This window comes from Taudactylus pleione, unplaced genomic scaffold (genome assembly GCF_031769625.1).
Source record: "Taudactylus pleione unplaced genomic scaffold, aTauple2 ptg000479l, whole genome shotgun sequence".
Lineage (NCBI taxonomy): Eukaryota > Metazoa > Chordata > Amphibia > Anura > Myobatrachidae > Taudactylus > Taudactylus pleione.
Genome location: NW_028284881.1, coordinates 4,047,384 through 4,063,582, shown reverse-complemented (window position 1 = coordinate 4,063,582; position 16,199 = coordinate 4,047,384). Strand labels below are relative to the sequence as shown.

Below are 16,199 nucleotides of genomic sequence, written 5' to 3'. Positions count from 1 at the left end.
TTCAAAATGTTATCCACTCCTGTGCCTCAAACCATTTCCCTTCTCATACAGAACCACATAACAGTTCCCCGTAGCTTTTGTCTTTGCTGTATTTAAATACTAATATGGAATATAATAGATGAAGTAGTAATTATGATCGGTTTAGAAATGTAAAGCCAAATAACACTTGTTTAGCACCTATACCAAGTTGACACAGATATGAATATGGTAGATTTGGAACTTTCACTTGCACAGGCCTGAAGGTTTCAAAGTCCCCTCATCCAAAACTGAAATATATGTAAAAGTGTCAGGATTTTATCTGAACTAGAGATAAAGTTGTGATCATATAGAAAATGGCGTTCTTATGCAGAGGTTTGGTCAGTAATAACATGGTAAGACACTGCAGTCCTCTCTTACGTCAGATAATGGTTGATTACAGCTTGTCCTGAATCGAACAGAAAAGGTGCAATTCAACTCTCGCCAAGAATGACATCACACCTGTATTGTGTGAGGGGAAAATGTGCAAGGTGCCAGCGTTTTCTTCTGGCATATTGTAGTTCTCTATGATGATTGGATTTCCCCCTAAATGTCAGTATTATTGTCAGACAGATCATGGAACATTTGTGTGTTGAAGGTGGCCATGTAGAAAGAGGTGTTGCCCATAGCGCAACATGTTAATTTGTTTTCTAAACTGCACTAGAAAAAATGTAAGTTGCTATGGACCACACCACAACTTCTACTCAGTTACCTATACAATAAAACGTAAATATTGGCAAATTTCTGTCGTGTGTATGTATAATATTTATAGGTTTATGTTCATATATATCATATTTAATTGTGTGCAAGATCCTGCTATGCATTGCTATTTTTTTTCTGGCACATGAGAATAAGCAATACTTCTTACCTGTAACTTTTAGTAGGATGTCATTGTACAAGACTCATGTAGGACCTCCCATTGTACTAAATCTGGCCGTAAGTGGTCTTTAAGGAGGTAAACAAGTGTCTGTTGTATGTATAACAAACCTATTTGAAAATGTTCTGTTTATAAGAAAGGAAAGTGCAAATTGCAGCAAAGTATTCTTAAGAATAAAAATTGCTAATTATGCGTTTTTCAAATGTTAAGAAATTTTAATGACACTTTGGGGGGAATTCAATTGTTTTGGGCGCCCGTAGCACCTTCTAAGGTGGGAGCTGTTAAATGTTTTGTACAAGCAGCCTCACGCTCGCTGGGACAGCTGCGTAAAGCTGTTCCTCCCGTACAAAGTGCCAGTTAAGGCGCCCAAAAGCTCTACTTAGGGCGTGTTTTTTGCTGGCAGCTCAGGCGGCTGTGAGCAGAAATCGGCAATAAGTAATGGGTGCCAAAAACAATTGAATAGCTCATGGTCCCTTTAGACAGGAGCGATGGGCACCCACAACAATTGAATTCCCCCCATTGCATCCTTTTATTACATAAAGCAAATTACAACCTTTTTTATTTTTTAATAAATTTTCACAAAGTCCATACAAACTTGTGTATGGGATTTTTTATGCACATATAGATGAGTTTTTGCTCCATGTTATTGCATAAGCCTAATAATCCTTTTATCTGGTTTTCATGTAAGAAACTGCCTGATATCTGTATGATAAATTGTGAATGAGGACAGAAGGCCTGTCCTTCCAAAGCATGAAAACCTTACACACGTCTGAGCTGATGCAGCGTTGAGCTAAAGTCTGTTTGGAGAACGTATCTTGCTTGTTGTAGTTCTGAGCATATTCCGGAACCAAGCGTATATAAGTGTGGGCGAAGCAGAATCATGCACAACTCGGAGGCTGAAGGGGCGTAACACCCCATTATTACCCTAAGTTTGGTGAGGCCGTGCCGTGGGTACTGCCAGGTATACAGCATTTTGTGTAAAAGTAAATATGCTGGTTTGCAAGTGGTCCTTTTGCACTAATGACAGAGCTGGTGCAAATGTTCACTGATAATTAAGCGTACAGATGGCCACAGAGAAGTGCGTGCAGCTCTGCTCAGCCATACAGGTTAATATACGCATTTAAGCAAATATGGCTGACTTGTATTCAACTCCGCATCAGCCTTTTGTTTTTATAATTTTTGTATAAATATATAGACCATTAAGAAACCATTTGCAGTGCACAATCCTGTTAGAAAACTAATCTTGGTTAGAGATTCCTTTAAAGTATTGTATCTCAAGGTCTTATTCAACTTCAAGATGATGTGTTTTTTTTATATACAACTTCTAACGTTTATACGACAGGCAAATACAAATCTTAATGTGTGAACTCTGAGGTGCGGTAACTACTGCGAGATTACCAGCAATCCCACGTGCGTTTCCTGCAGGATGTATTCAGGATGCCAAACAAATGTGTAGGAAAAGGGAACAGGACGAACGGTTTTCTTTTTTACCCTTTAATACACAGGTTTTGCCACATTGTAGTACAGATTTATTGGTTTACAATTCTGTCCTGGAAAAGTATTTAATATGAACACTTAATGATGCAAATTAATTTTCTGTTAATTTGAGCTCAAGCACTGTAAGAAATAAAAACCTTTTGCAGAATGTAATGATGATGTCTAAATATTTATTCTTTATATTGATCCTACATAAATAATAGGGAAAGCCCCTTTGGCACCAACCAATCTAAATGGTCCTTTCAAGGTTCTATACACAGAAAAAATATGTCCCTCAGGCCCCTTATACCTCTTGCTCATCGCAAATGGCGGGTCGCATCAGGATTTCTACACCTGTCCATCCCGGGTGTGACCCATCTGACCCCTTTCAGACTGGTGGCCCAATTATGTCACTGCTGAGCCAGCACTTGGTATGATAATCTCCAAGCACCAGCTCTTCCTATGCAGTCTGCTCGACCCGGGTTACCCGTTCACACAGCTCCGCGAGCAGAGTTGAACTCGTGTTCAACCTTGCTCATTACCAGAGTTGCAATGCCCTGTGGCTGGACCCAGGTTATTTCAACCGGACCCTTTCACACTGCACAGTAACCCGGGTTGCTGCGTGTTCAAGTGCAATAACCTAAGTTATTTGATGGCAGGGTATAGCTGGCGTCAAAATACATTGTCCTTGTTGTGTGGGGGTGTTTGAATGCTGTATGTTTGTTACATGACTCTACAGCAAGAAACTGCAAATAGTGTACATGGGCACTTCCTACCCGCACTACACACCAAGCGCATATGGTTCACACGCTGGGCATGAATGGTCGAAAGATTGAAAGTGTCTCATAGCCATAGAGTTATGTACCTACAGTTTGTGTCCTGCACATATAGTGTGCAGGAAACAGGAGTCATTGACCCATAAGAGCTGAACATCCTGACCGCACTGCATACTTTAAAACATTAAAATACCTAAGAAAATTACATTTATAATCTTGTACAAATTAGACTTGGATGCCAACTTGGTACTGTTGATTACGGTACACTTGTGTTTTTTTGTAAACCAACAATGCTATTTAATGTAATTATTACACACACACAAGAAGGGTGGGATTGTAAAGTAAGCTGTTCATTGTGTCTTTGTAAACATGTTACAGCCATCTTTCTAATTGACTCCTGCGCAGAAAAAAGGCAATGGAAATATTGAGGCTTCCCAGGTTGTAAACAACATTTTATTTGCTGAAAAGTCACCATGGATAGTCCAAATAACCAGTGAATACGTTACTATCCCTTTGGCAACTATATAGAACCTATTTTTGTCAAGTCTGGTCCCATAAAGTGCAAGTTTCTTTGTAGACCTGTTCTTCCCATTGTTGGTTTGGCATTGCCATGAAATACCTAATACAGTGCTTTATAAATTATATCTTATTGAAGGACTGATGATCTGGCTGCTTTTATAATTCCCTCAGGATCCACCACTTTCACCTTTAAAAAAAACAAAACTGTTTTTAGGCTGATGACAATGGATATCTTGTAAAACAAACCAGATTACGGCAAACAATTCAATATACAGTCAGGTGCATAAATATTTGGACATTGACAGAATTTTCAGATTTTGGCCTCTATTCACCACCACAATGGCTTTGAAATGAAACAAACAAGATGTGCTTTAACTGCAGACTTCGATTTAATTTGAGGGTAATTACATCCAAATCAGGTGAACGGTGTAGGAATTACAACGGTTTCTATATGTGCCTCCCACTTTTTAAGGGGCCAAAAGTAATGGGACTATCAACTCAAAAGCTATTTCATGGACAGGTTTGGGCTATTCCCTCGTTATTTCATTGTCAATTAAGCAGGTAAAAGGTCTGGAGTTGATTCTAGGTGTGACATTTGCATTTGGAATCAGTTGCTGTCGACTCTCAATATGAGATCCAAAGAGCTGTCACTATCAGTGAAGCAAGCCATCATTAGGCTGAAAAATCAAAACAAACCCATCAGAGAGAGAGCAAAAACATTAGGTGTGGCCAAATCAACTGTTTGGAACATTCTTAAAAAGAATGCACTGGAGAGCTCAGCAACACCAAAAGACCAGGAAGACCACGGAAAACAACTGTGGTGGATGACAGAAGAATTATTTCCCTGGTGAAGAAAAACCCCTTCACAACAGTTGGCCAAATCAAGAACACTCTCCAGGAGGTAGGTGTATATGTGTCAAAGTCAACAATCAAGAGAAGACTTCACAAGAGTGAATATAGAGTGTTCACCACAAGATGTAAACCATTGGTGAGCCTCAAAAACAGGAAGACAAGATTAGAGTCTGCCAAACAACATCTAAAAACGCCATTACAGTTCTGGAACAACATGGACAGATGAGACAAAGATCAACTTGTACCAGAGTGATGGGAAGAGAAGAGTATGGAGAAGGAAATTAACTGCTCATGATCCAAAACATACCACCTCATCAGTGAAGCATGGTGGTGGTAGTGTCATGGCGTGGGCATGTATGGCTGCCAATGGAACTGGTTCCCTTGTATTTATTGATGATGTGACTGCTGACAAAAGCAGCAGAATGAATTCTGAAGTGTTTTGGGCAATATGTGCTCATATTCAGTCAAATGCTTCAGAACTCATTGGACGGCGCTTCACAGTGCAGATGGACAATGACCCGAAGCATACTGCAAAAGCAACCAAAGCGTTTTTTAAGGCTAAAAAGTGGAATGTTATGCAATGGCCAAGTCAATCCCCTGACCTGAATCCGATTGAGCATGCATTTCACTTGATGAAGACAAAACTGAAGGGAAAATGCCCCAAGAACAAGCAGGAACTGAAGACATTTGCAGTAGAGGCCTGGCAGAGCATCACCAGGGATGAAACCCAGCGTCTGGTGATGTCTATGCGTTCCAGACTTCAGGCTGTAATTGCCTGCAAAGGATTGGCAACAAAGTATTAAAGTGAAAGTTAGATTTAGGATTGTTTAGTTTGTCCCATTTACTTTTGGCCCCTTAAAAAGTGTGAGGCACATATAGAAACCGTTGTAATTCCTACACCGTTCACCTGATTTGGAAGTAATTACCCTCAAATTAAATCTGAAAGTCTGCAGTTAAATCACATCTTGTTTGTTTCATTTCAAAGCCATTGTGGTGGTGAATAGAGGCCAAAATATGAAAATTCTGTCAATGTCCCAATATTTATGCACCTGACTATGTACACTAGATGTCCAGCATGTAGCTGTTTGTTACAATAATGTGCAAATCATGATTTGTAACATGGTCTGTTATGCTGGCCACACACTATAAAATCAAACAACCAATTATCTAACTAGGGCTGTAATTAGGGCTCTGCAGCCTGTGGTGCTGCCACACAGGATGCCCTGGGAGCAGAACCTGCCACCACTGCAATCTCCATTTGCCAGGCGCCCACTGCAATGTTGTTACTACCGGTGGCTGCTCTTCTGCACTCCGGAGCTCCGCCTTCCGGCTCCCACAGTGTGTGTAAGGAGAAACGTCATGACTTATCACCCATTGTGCCGAGAGTGTGGAGGAGCTGTTGGACGGCGGGCGCAACATGGCTGCATATGGCTTAGAGTTGTGCAGGCAAATGACCAGTGTGACGGTGAGATTGACAGCCGTAGGAGTGCTGACAGATAGTTGCTACAGCCAGGTCGGGTTTAGAAGGAGGAGTAGGACTGTGGGAGACGCCAAAGTGGCCGAACACAGAGCTGTGACCAGTACCAGCAGCACCTGCCTAATGTCGCTGACCAGTCCCATTAATGTCTTCTGCAGGTAAGTGGGCACGTGTGCGCACACCTGGTGCTTTAATATAATATAGTGGTCTTGGGCCGGCACTCTTCTGTTTCTCCATATAACTAGCCCTGTGTGGCCTTTACAGTCCATGCACTGTCCTTTTTAATTATCCCAATATGGTCCCTATGCTGCATCTGTACAACACCTTGTGTAATTTTTGCAGCAGTGTAGTAAGTACAATGTTGGAGGTTATTTATGCGCTTTGTCTTCAGGGGCAGGAAGTAATTCCTATTCTGTGTATGTACATACCATTCCTAGGGCCAACCTCGCTGCAAAAAACCTGTAACAGAAACTTGTTTTCACAATGGATGAGTTGGAAAGTGCTGCTTTATTATGTTAGGGGAAGGGGGTGTTAGGTGTTAGATTCAATTCTGTTGTTTGATATCTAAACAACTCACAATTCTGTATGCATTAGGGGGGGGGGGGGGGGGGGTGCTGCAAGAACATGCCACTTCCCAGTCAGTTTCTCACCCCCTTTTATTTTTGCCTTGGGGGGAGTGGCGGACCAATGCTATTTCTGGCACAGGCCACCAAAATGTCTACTTAAGGCTCTGTATCTGACCATCATATACTGCTAAATAATTGGTCTTTGCGATGGTGAGTATGGACTGATTCTGAGTTGGGAGTAAAGCAAAAAAAGCAAGTAAATGTGCATCGGTAAAACCATGCTGCACTGTGGGTGGGGCAGATGTAACATGCAGAGAGAGTTAGATGTGAGAGGGGTGTGTCCAAACTCATCTAAATTGTAGGTAAAAATAAAGCTGTCCAGCATTTGTGGGCTTCATGCAACAGCAGCCAGTGTTTACCCTGCATGCAAAACTAATAAATGTGTTTGCACCTCTTGCATTTATAAATTAATCATAATCAGGCCCTATATACTCTGTCCAAGCAGTAATTATCACCTCTTTCAGGCATGCAGGAAGATTACTCATACCCGACTGCAGTGGAGGCCTGCCAACTTATGGCCTGGAGGCACACAGACTAGGCCCATGATAGGGTTGCCATAACTACAAACTTTAAGTGATAGAGGATCACGGGAATGTAAGCAGCCATGATGGTTCAGCAACAGTGTCCTCCTTAAGCCTTGTATCTGATGTATGCTTGTACATCTCTAATAACCAGCCATATTCCACGGTGTTATCTATATGCAGCACTGTATTTGCCCACCCAAGCTTTATTTACGCATGCTGATCTGTAACCGAGATAATGCCGGCCAGCCAGTAGAAAGCTTGAATACCAGTAAATGACATTTAAGTGCAATTAATGTTTCTCATACATTATTTTGTCGCTGATGTGTTGCTGGGTGACTACTGGAATAGCTTGTACAGCAAAGAACATCCACTAACATCTTATTTGGGAAGACAATTGCTGTTTCTTAAATGGACCTGAACAAGCACAAGTAATGTTAACATAATTCAGTGCATTTTTTTATATTTATCGTGTGTATAGCCTTATCTATGTGTTTTGCTTATCAGACATGACAAAACTGTTCATGTAGAAAGTGGCAGCAGCATGTGCTAGAGCAGATGGCTCTTGGTTTGCTGTATAGGTGGGTCCCCTGGCAGACATGTGACAGAGTTTAGATAATGCCCACTGCTGAAATGGCATGGCACAAGAATGCTAATGTGTGCAGAGTACTACAGCAAATGCCTGTCTATCTGTTTGATACCGTGACCCATGCAGAATACAATTTTTTTTTTAAATTATTATTATTATTATTATTATTTTTATTTAAAGAAGCTTAATACATTCATTGGGGGTAATGCGAAAAACAAGATTTGGTTCAGCAAAACCTACGTAGACTGTAAATAACCGCAGGTAATAACGGGAGGTAGCCTTTGGCATTAACACCCGGGGCTATTCAATTAACCTCCTGCATTCGCCAGACAGCCTTATTAATGCACGTTAACCACATGCGTTAACACAGGTTATGGGCGTTAACACACAGGATCCGTTATAAATTCACTGACCTGTGCGTAAACTGTGCAGTTACCGGGTGAGAACTGCAAGTTAACAGGGATTTCATTACGGGTCTTGGGAGACACAAAAAGAAATCCCTGAATACAGGCCAGCATTCTATTAGCACCCATTTAATTAACAGGGCTAGTTGAATACCGCTCGTTTATTGGAAGACATCCACTTAATACATGGCAAAGGAGACCAATTTAGCTATTTGATCTGTAGAGTACTTGCCTTTAAGAAGACAAAAGTGCTTTAGAAATATAACGCCTTTGCAAGAATAAGTCTCAAAACCCTAATACTAAATTGTTGCTGAAAATTGGCACCTTCACAATTATACCCCTTTTCCACCTAAATTCCGGGTCTGACCCGGAGTTGGAACAAAGTTCCTATCCGGATCAGACCCGGGATTTTGCCGGCGCTGACTCGGGATATTCCCGAGTCAGCGCCGCTCACACCGCAGTCAGGTCTGCATAGACCCGGCTTTTGCGGAGTGAAAGTGGACGCTTGGAGATGACGTCATCTCCAAGCGCCACTGAAGCCGGACCAATCGGCCGGCTAGCAGCGCACTCCAGGTTTTCGTGACCCGGAGTACGCTGTTCCCATAGCAGGGTTTCACGGGCTACGCCCGTGTTAAACCCTGCTAGTTACCTGGGTTGGATTGCCGGGTCACTCGACCCGGCGATCCAACCCTCTGCCCTTTTACACCAGGGAGCTGCCCGGGTTAACCCTTCAAAAACCTGGGTTTTAGCTCCGGTGTAAAAGGGGTATTAGAAAGTTTTTGGTAACCATGCCCTGGGAATATTATGCCATGGGAATATTGTATTCTGTAGTAATGCCCTGGGTATATTGTACAGGTTGAGTCTCTCCAAATATTCTGAAATACAGATTTGTTTTAGCATGACTGAAATAGTAAAACCTTTTGGTTTTTGATGGTTCAATGTACACAAACTTTGTTTAAGGCACAAAATTATTAAAAATAAATTATACAATTACCTTCAGGCTTTGTGTATATGAAACATTAATTAATTTCATGTATGTACACAAACTTGTTTGAGCCACAACATTATTGAAAATATTGTATAAAAAAAAAAAAAACCTGTGGGCTGTCTATATATAAAACCTAAATGCATTCTGTGTTTTTATATTTGTGTCCCATACCCAAGATATCTCATTATGGTATGCAAATATTTCAAAATATGGAATATTTCGGTATCCAAAATACCCCTGGTCCCAAGCATTTTGGATATGGGAGACTCCACCTGTATTCTGTAATTATGCCCTGGGTATATTTTATTTTGTAATTATGCCCCGGGTATATTGTATTGTCTAATACCCCTTTTACACTGGAGCTAAAACCCGGGTTTTTGAACTGTTAACCCGGGCAGCTCCCTGGTGTAAAAGGGCAGAGGGTTGGATCGCCGGGTCGAGTGACCCGGCAATCCAACCCAGGTAACTAGCAGGGTTTAACACGGGCGTAGCCCGTGAAACCCTGCTATGGGAACAGTGCACTCCGGGTCACGAAGACCTGGAGTGCGCTGCTAGCCGGCCGATTGGTCCGGCTTCAGTGGCGCTTGGAGATGACGTCATCTCCAAGCGTCCACTTTCACTCCGCAATAGCCGGGTCTATGCAGACCCGACTGCGGTGTGAGCGGCGCTGACTCGGGCATATCCCGAGTCAGCACCGGCAAAATTCCGGGTCTGATCCGGATAGGAACTTTGTTCCAACTCCGGGTCAGACCCGGAATTTAGGTGGAAATGGGGTATAAGATTACATGTTACTTTCTAATTTTAATTCTATCCTCCATTTTACCCATTTCCTTATTGTTTTATTTCTTCACCCTTCCCTAACTCCTATTATACAATTGTATATACTCTATAATTCAAGATGACATAGATGGGAGATGTATATCTCTATATAAAATCTATGCTCAAATTGTTATGTTACATTTAGATGATGGCCATGCTGTTGGATTGTTTTAAAGTAAATTGTTTAAAAAAAAAAAAAACACAAAAAGAAACCAGCCAAACTGCATTATGTAACACACTGGGCTAATCACAACGTGCCATACTGTCCTGCTTTAACTAATGAAAATGACCTAGGCTATCCATTTCCTTTTATTTAACATACAGTAGGTCTTTTGAACATTTATTTTTTTATATTAAACTTTTTAGATATTAAAATGTAATGGAGACTTTTTACAATTCAATCCAAACTGGTTTACTGCCTTAGTGTTATTGGAGAGAATAATCCATGGCATTTATACGGAGTGCAGTGATTTCCACCAGTAGGTGTCGCTGTGTGGTCTATCAAATGACTTTAGTGCTTGCAAAACCTATGTAGACTGTAACAGCAAGGAAAACCCACATACAGCACAACAAAAACCTGATTAGTTCTAATAATTAGAGAGGTTTTCTCCTTTTTAATGTGGACTTCTGTACAACATCGTCTTCTTGATTGGATGTTTATCCATTCCATGGGCACCCAACATAAGTGTCAGGTGATATACTCCCTCATAGTGCCCATGCACTGATCACTGTATTTTATCCCTGTACAAGTGAGCTTGAAGGGGCTTAAAGAAGCAAGCTGCTGCCAAAGTCTAGTTGTAAGCTCATTTGGGGAAAACACTTAAGAATATAGTCCAACTTAAACTTGTTAGAAATAATATGTTTAACTAGGGAGGTAGAACTGGTTGCATTGTTGAGTACTAATTTGGTATCGACTAGATGAGAGTGACTTCAACATTTGTTGTTATAAATACAAGTGATTTCTAGTGATGCCGAGGCTTTTATCGGTGACAGTACTTCTGGGGTGAATCTACTTTTCCTTTCTACTTTGTAAACTGAATACTAGTTGATATGATTGCCAAATAATGGGTACTTTTTAAAGTGCATGATTGCCTTAAGCCCTAACATAGGTGTAGCTCTATACTAGGATCCTACACCTGAGAGTGGCCCTTGCTAGGCCCCGTCCTCATGCTCATCTTCAGCCCCATTACACCGAGCTGTACAATACACCATTTTCCCTGGTTAGAGCGCTACAGTGAGTAGAAGTGGAATTTGAGCCATCTTTCAGAAAATTATTACATATCCCCTACTATGTCAACTACCTTGGTATCCTGCCAGTGTAAAGACATTTATGACCAGACCCATCTATGGCTGGGCAAATGCCAGGAGCCATGTAACCAATGTATCTAAAAAATTACTACTAGCCCCTAACTTTTAGCTGCCACTTCCATTGGATGCACATCTTTCCTGGCTTTTCAAAACCATGACTGCATGACTAAATTTGAGAGGCTTCTGAATTCTACGTTAGGTTGGCGCTCTGATTCTACTACTAAACAATATGGCGACCTGCTTTGAAAATCATTGGCTTAGGTTTATAACTGGGTTGTTGATATTCCTTGCTTGTCTGAGTAATATAATATAACATTCAACTCACTTTCTGAGTCTGCTGAATTGGCTGCAATGTGTAGTAGATTATAAATTCTGTTACAGAAGAGCATATGGGGAAACTCCCCATCATAATTGATGTCTGATATTCGCCACATGAAGTGATTTAGCTACATATGTACAGAGAAGCTTTTATGACTGCTTCTAGGAAACAAAGTTTGACCTTTATGAAGTGCTGCATTGCCTTGGGCCTGGCTATCCACTATGCTTTCCAGAAGTGAGTTAAGAAAAGAAACCTTTTCCCAGGGCAAGGGGAGCAACTTGGCAAAATGAGGGCTTCCCTCGTTAATTATGGTATAGGTGTACCATTACTGAAAAAGATGAGAGTGGTTAGAGGCAGGAGTGTATCTAGGGGTCCGAGTGCCCCTGGCAACGTAATGGACTGGCGCTCCCCTTCCCCGATATTTATTCTATAGTGTCATTTTTCAGAAACTAAGTACTTATAATGTGTCACCAGCAAGTCCCCCTTCTCTCTCCCCAGCCAGCCCCCGGGATTAGACAGACGGGATGCCGGCAGTCGGCATTTCGACCTTCGGCTTCCTGACTGCATCCCGTTTCTCCAGCTTACCCCCCTTCTGTCTCCCAAGCCAGCCACCCTTATATACCATATATATATATATATATATATCACATATATGTATATACAGTGTATGTATGTGTGTGTATGTATATATATATATATATATATATAAAATATTACACACATATGTACACATATAAATATATATAAGCTGGACTATCTAAAATTAGTCACCCAGTCTGCACGCATACCTTTTGCCCTTTGCAAAGGCAGTTCGATGCCAGTAGTGAGGTCTCGATGAGTAGGAGTCCCTCCCAGGCCGCCTTCAGGGAACTCAGTTCTAGCTTCTCCGTTCTCGCTGAATCTACGGGCGCCGGGTAGGCAGCCGGCAGCATACCTGACCCTGTAGGTGATGTCACCTGGAGGAGACACTGAGACCCTAAGCGGCACAGGAAGGGCTTGTGAAGCCTTTCACTGTGCTGCCATTTTCCCAGGTTATGCCCAGGTTTCCCTGACTGACACCCTGCACCTCTAGTAGGAGACGGGCAGGAGGAGTGTGTGCGGTGGTGACCCGTCAGGGTTTAATGGGCGGGACCTTGCTCAGACAGGCTGTTTGAGGAAAAAAATGCTCCTGTCACCAGCGGTTTCTGAGAGAGCGGCGGGCCAATTTTCATTGTAAGAATTTCTACTCCTTGGCCAAGGGTGGCACCGCTGGATGGCGCCCCCCCATGCTGGCATCCCTGGCGAGTGCCATCCTGGCCAATAGGTAGATACGCCCCTGGCTAGAGGTGTTGCTTGCTATGCTGGGAGTGCAAGATCACTTTCAATTCACAAAAGGACTTTCACACCAATTCAGAGATGGCAGTTTTGTCCTAATGTAACACACATTGGGCACTGTGAGCAATGTAACAGCTTCATACACAGTGACCTATGCTTCCTTATTCTCATAATTACTTCAGTCCTCAATTGACCCTAAACACAGCGGTGTTCTATTTAGAAAGAAGATGTAGTTATGTTCCTTGTTCTACCCTGGTCAGATCATCCTGGTGCACTGGTGCCATAACCAAACTATTATGTTGTGCACTTTCTAAATGAGATGCAAACTCCTATGTGAGTATTAAGGCTGCATAAATAACCATTTCTTTTAGAAATTATTGCCAGCCTTTTTTATGCAGTAACTTCAGTCAGACTGCAACTGAGCAAATGAAGTATTATGCGTAGATCACTTGGTCAAGCTGAAATTTTTGAACCCCTTTACCTCTGGAATAGGACCTGCATGTCCAAAGTCCTCCATCGTGCCACATTTTGGGACATCATTTTCCCATACGCCATCATAGACCTGGCCCTTATCAAGATAGTAGAATGTGCCAGGTCCATGCTTCTTTCCCCCTCTCCAGGACCCTTCATAGCGATTTCCATTCGCTGTTAATAGACTCAAAGCGTTAGATTATTTGGACATCTAAATTCTCCATATCGTCACAGTATAAATCATCTACACAACACGTGCTGGAATAGGGTTTGCATAGGACAGATATACACGGTGCTTGTTTTACATTGGTGGTACATGTAGTTCAATCTGTGGTCTGCTGTATACTGACATCCTGATCGTTCTAGAGGTTGGTGATTACTATTTTCCCTGCTGTTCAAGCTGTAGTAGCCATAAAAATAAATACGAATAAAAGAAAGTAGCATAGTGCAAACAAGTACAAATGTGTATCTGCGCTTTGGTGGCTGGAGAGGAGTGTACAGTATATATCTTTATACAGGTTAATTGGTGCAGCTACCATTAAAAATGACAACTGTATAAAAAACTGCAACTAGCAATGAATTGTGGAAAAGGGAGTGCAATCTACCACGTTAGCATACAGTATATCTATAAACTTCTAGAAAAATAAATGACCTAATTAAATTATTACAAATAATGAAAATCTAAAACTTTTGAAGCTCTAATTAATATAAAAAAATTAATAGACAAAAACAAAATCAACACTCGTATATAACTATATTATATCCCCAGTAGCGATTCATGATACATAATGGCCATAGGGCCTGATTCAGAGCCGGACGCAATTAGCGCTCGCTCGTCCAGAAAATAGGGGTGGCTATTCAAATCAACCGTTCGCTCTTTGCGGTCTGTTCACGCATCTAGGTCTGAACAAGCGAACCAAACTTGCGGTCGTTTTTTGAAAAAATACGCCCCCTGGCCGCTCGCATCCTACATCATGTCCGCTATTTATTAGATTAATCGAGTACATCGACCAGGGTATGAACTGCTCGCTATTCTTGGGGTTGGTTTTTCCTACCACAATTTTGCGAGCAGTTCTGACTATAAAATAACCCAGTGACGTGGTCAATGACGCTGCTGTTTTAATTATGCACACCCATAAAACGCCCGTTTTGACCTTTAAGCACGCCTGCGTTCGGATCTCCACTCCCCGTTTTCAAGCACCTTCCCCATGTTACCACCCACATACGCCTCTTTCTGTCACTCAAATTATCAGGCATTTGCTATTTTGCGAGCACATGAATTTCGACCGCACTGACTGGTTCGCGCATGCGTATAATGATCCGTATGCATGCGCAGTTGGGCAAACATCGCTCGGAGCGAACGAGCGGCCGCTTACGAGCGGCTCTGAATCAGGCCCATAGTCCTTAATAAGCACAAAATAATCTGAACATAAATGTCTCCTTAATAGCTGTAGGTGAGAATAAGCTGCCGGAGGACCTATAGTATAGTATATATACCTATATGGTATAAAACACCAATCCAATTTCCTTGCTTTAAGATGTGTAGAATTAAATAAAATAGACCTGGTGTGTAAATGCTTAAAAAAAGCTGCTGTAGAGACACTGAATCCTGTAAAACAATATTTCATATACTGCAAGGGAGCTGCACAGGAGAACACCCAGGCTCCCAGCTATCACCAACAAAGCAGACACATTAATCATTGAGCAGAGTCCTGCAAGGGAAAGTCAGCTGGACTGCAACTTATTGGCTGTTGCCACTTCAGTAGCTGCTTTCATTTCAGGAGATCAAACACTGGAGTCTGTGCTGCTAACATAAAGTTCATCCCAAATTTAGCAGGAAAGCTGCGCCTAACACGTTTCCTATCATTGGACGTTATCTGGGAAATCATCCCTGATGAAGGTGCATAGGGTATGAAACACACACACACTTAAGCTGGATACACACTGGAGCGATAACGGCACGATGTGGTGTTTCTGGTTGAATCGGAACAACATCAGCCGGATCGTTCAGTGTATACGGTCAATCTGCACGCCCCCGCAGTCGTTAGCGATATCTTCCGGTCGGCCGTGCTACATGGCTAACTGGACAATATTGCATGCGACACCGTGCAAGGTAATGAAGGACGGAACGAGGGATTGCTCCATCCTTAATTACATTGTTCTGATGCGTACAACTACCACGGATACGATATGACTGCCCGGGTACACATTGCTCCACTGTGTACCCAGCTTAAATGCTGTAATCATAAACATGTTATCCAAAATGTATAAAACAAACATGGCAGCGCAGACTTAGTAGACCACTACTACACTTAAGTCAAAGGGCAGTCGAAAAGAAAGCAATATTTTATTTTTTATTTATAATCTGCAGTAAAAGCCATCTTAAATACATATTAGGCTAAAAGGTACTTGTGTACTTTACGGACTCATTCCAGAGAGAACCCAATGAATGTTTTAAATGGTACTTGTGTACTTTACGTACACAAGTACCGAAAGTTGTCCCCACCTAAAGAAGAAAGTTGTCCCCTCGCATGCTCACTGCGCTCGTCACGCTTTGGGCTGGTGGCTCGCTACGCTCGCCACAAGGTTATATTCCCCCTCTATACCCACTTAGATGGTGGGGAATCACACTGGATACTGGCTGATGACGTCAGGGTCCTCTCCGTGAAGGGGATTTAGACATTACCATGATTGATAATAATAATGTGAGGACCCTGACGTCGTCAGCCAGTGTCCAGCGTCATTCCCTACCATCCAAGTGGGCATAGAGGGGGAATATAACCTTGTAGTGAGCCACCGAGCCCGCAAGGGGACAACTTTCGGTACTTGTGTACGTAAAGTACACAAG

At 42.1% G+C, this 16,199-nt stretch overlaps 1 protein-coding gene across 1 annotated transcript in view; it reads right to left on the bottom strand.

The window, feature by feature from the left end:
- Positions 1–3,403: 3,403 nt before the first annotated feature.
- Positions 3,404–16,199, bottom strand: part of MORN3 (MORN repeat containing 3) — a 53,286-nt gene continuing 40,490 nt past the window's right edge. Inside the window, exons 5-6 of the mRNA XM_088449085.1 lie at positions 13,362–13,525; positions 3,404–3,850 (exon numbers count right to left, since the gene is read on the bottom strand). Of these exons, the coding sequence (XP_088305211.1) occupies positions 3,791–3,850; positions 13,362–13,525 (224 nt within the window). The 3' untranslated portion in view covers positions 3,404–3,790. The remainder of the gene's footprint in view (positions 3,851–13,361; positions 13,526–16,199) is intronic.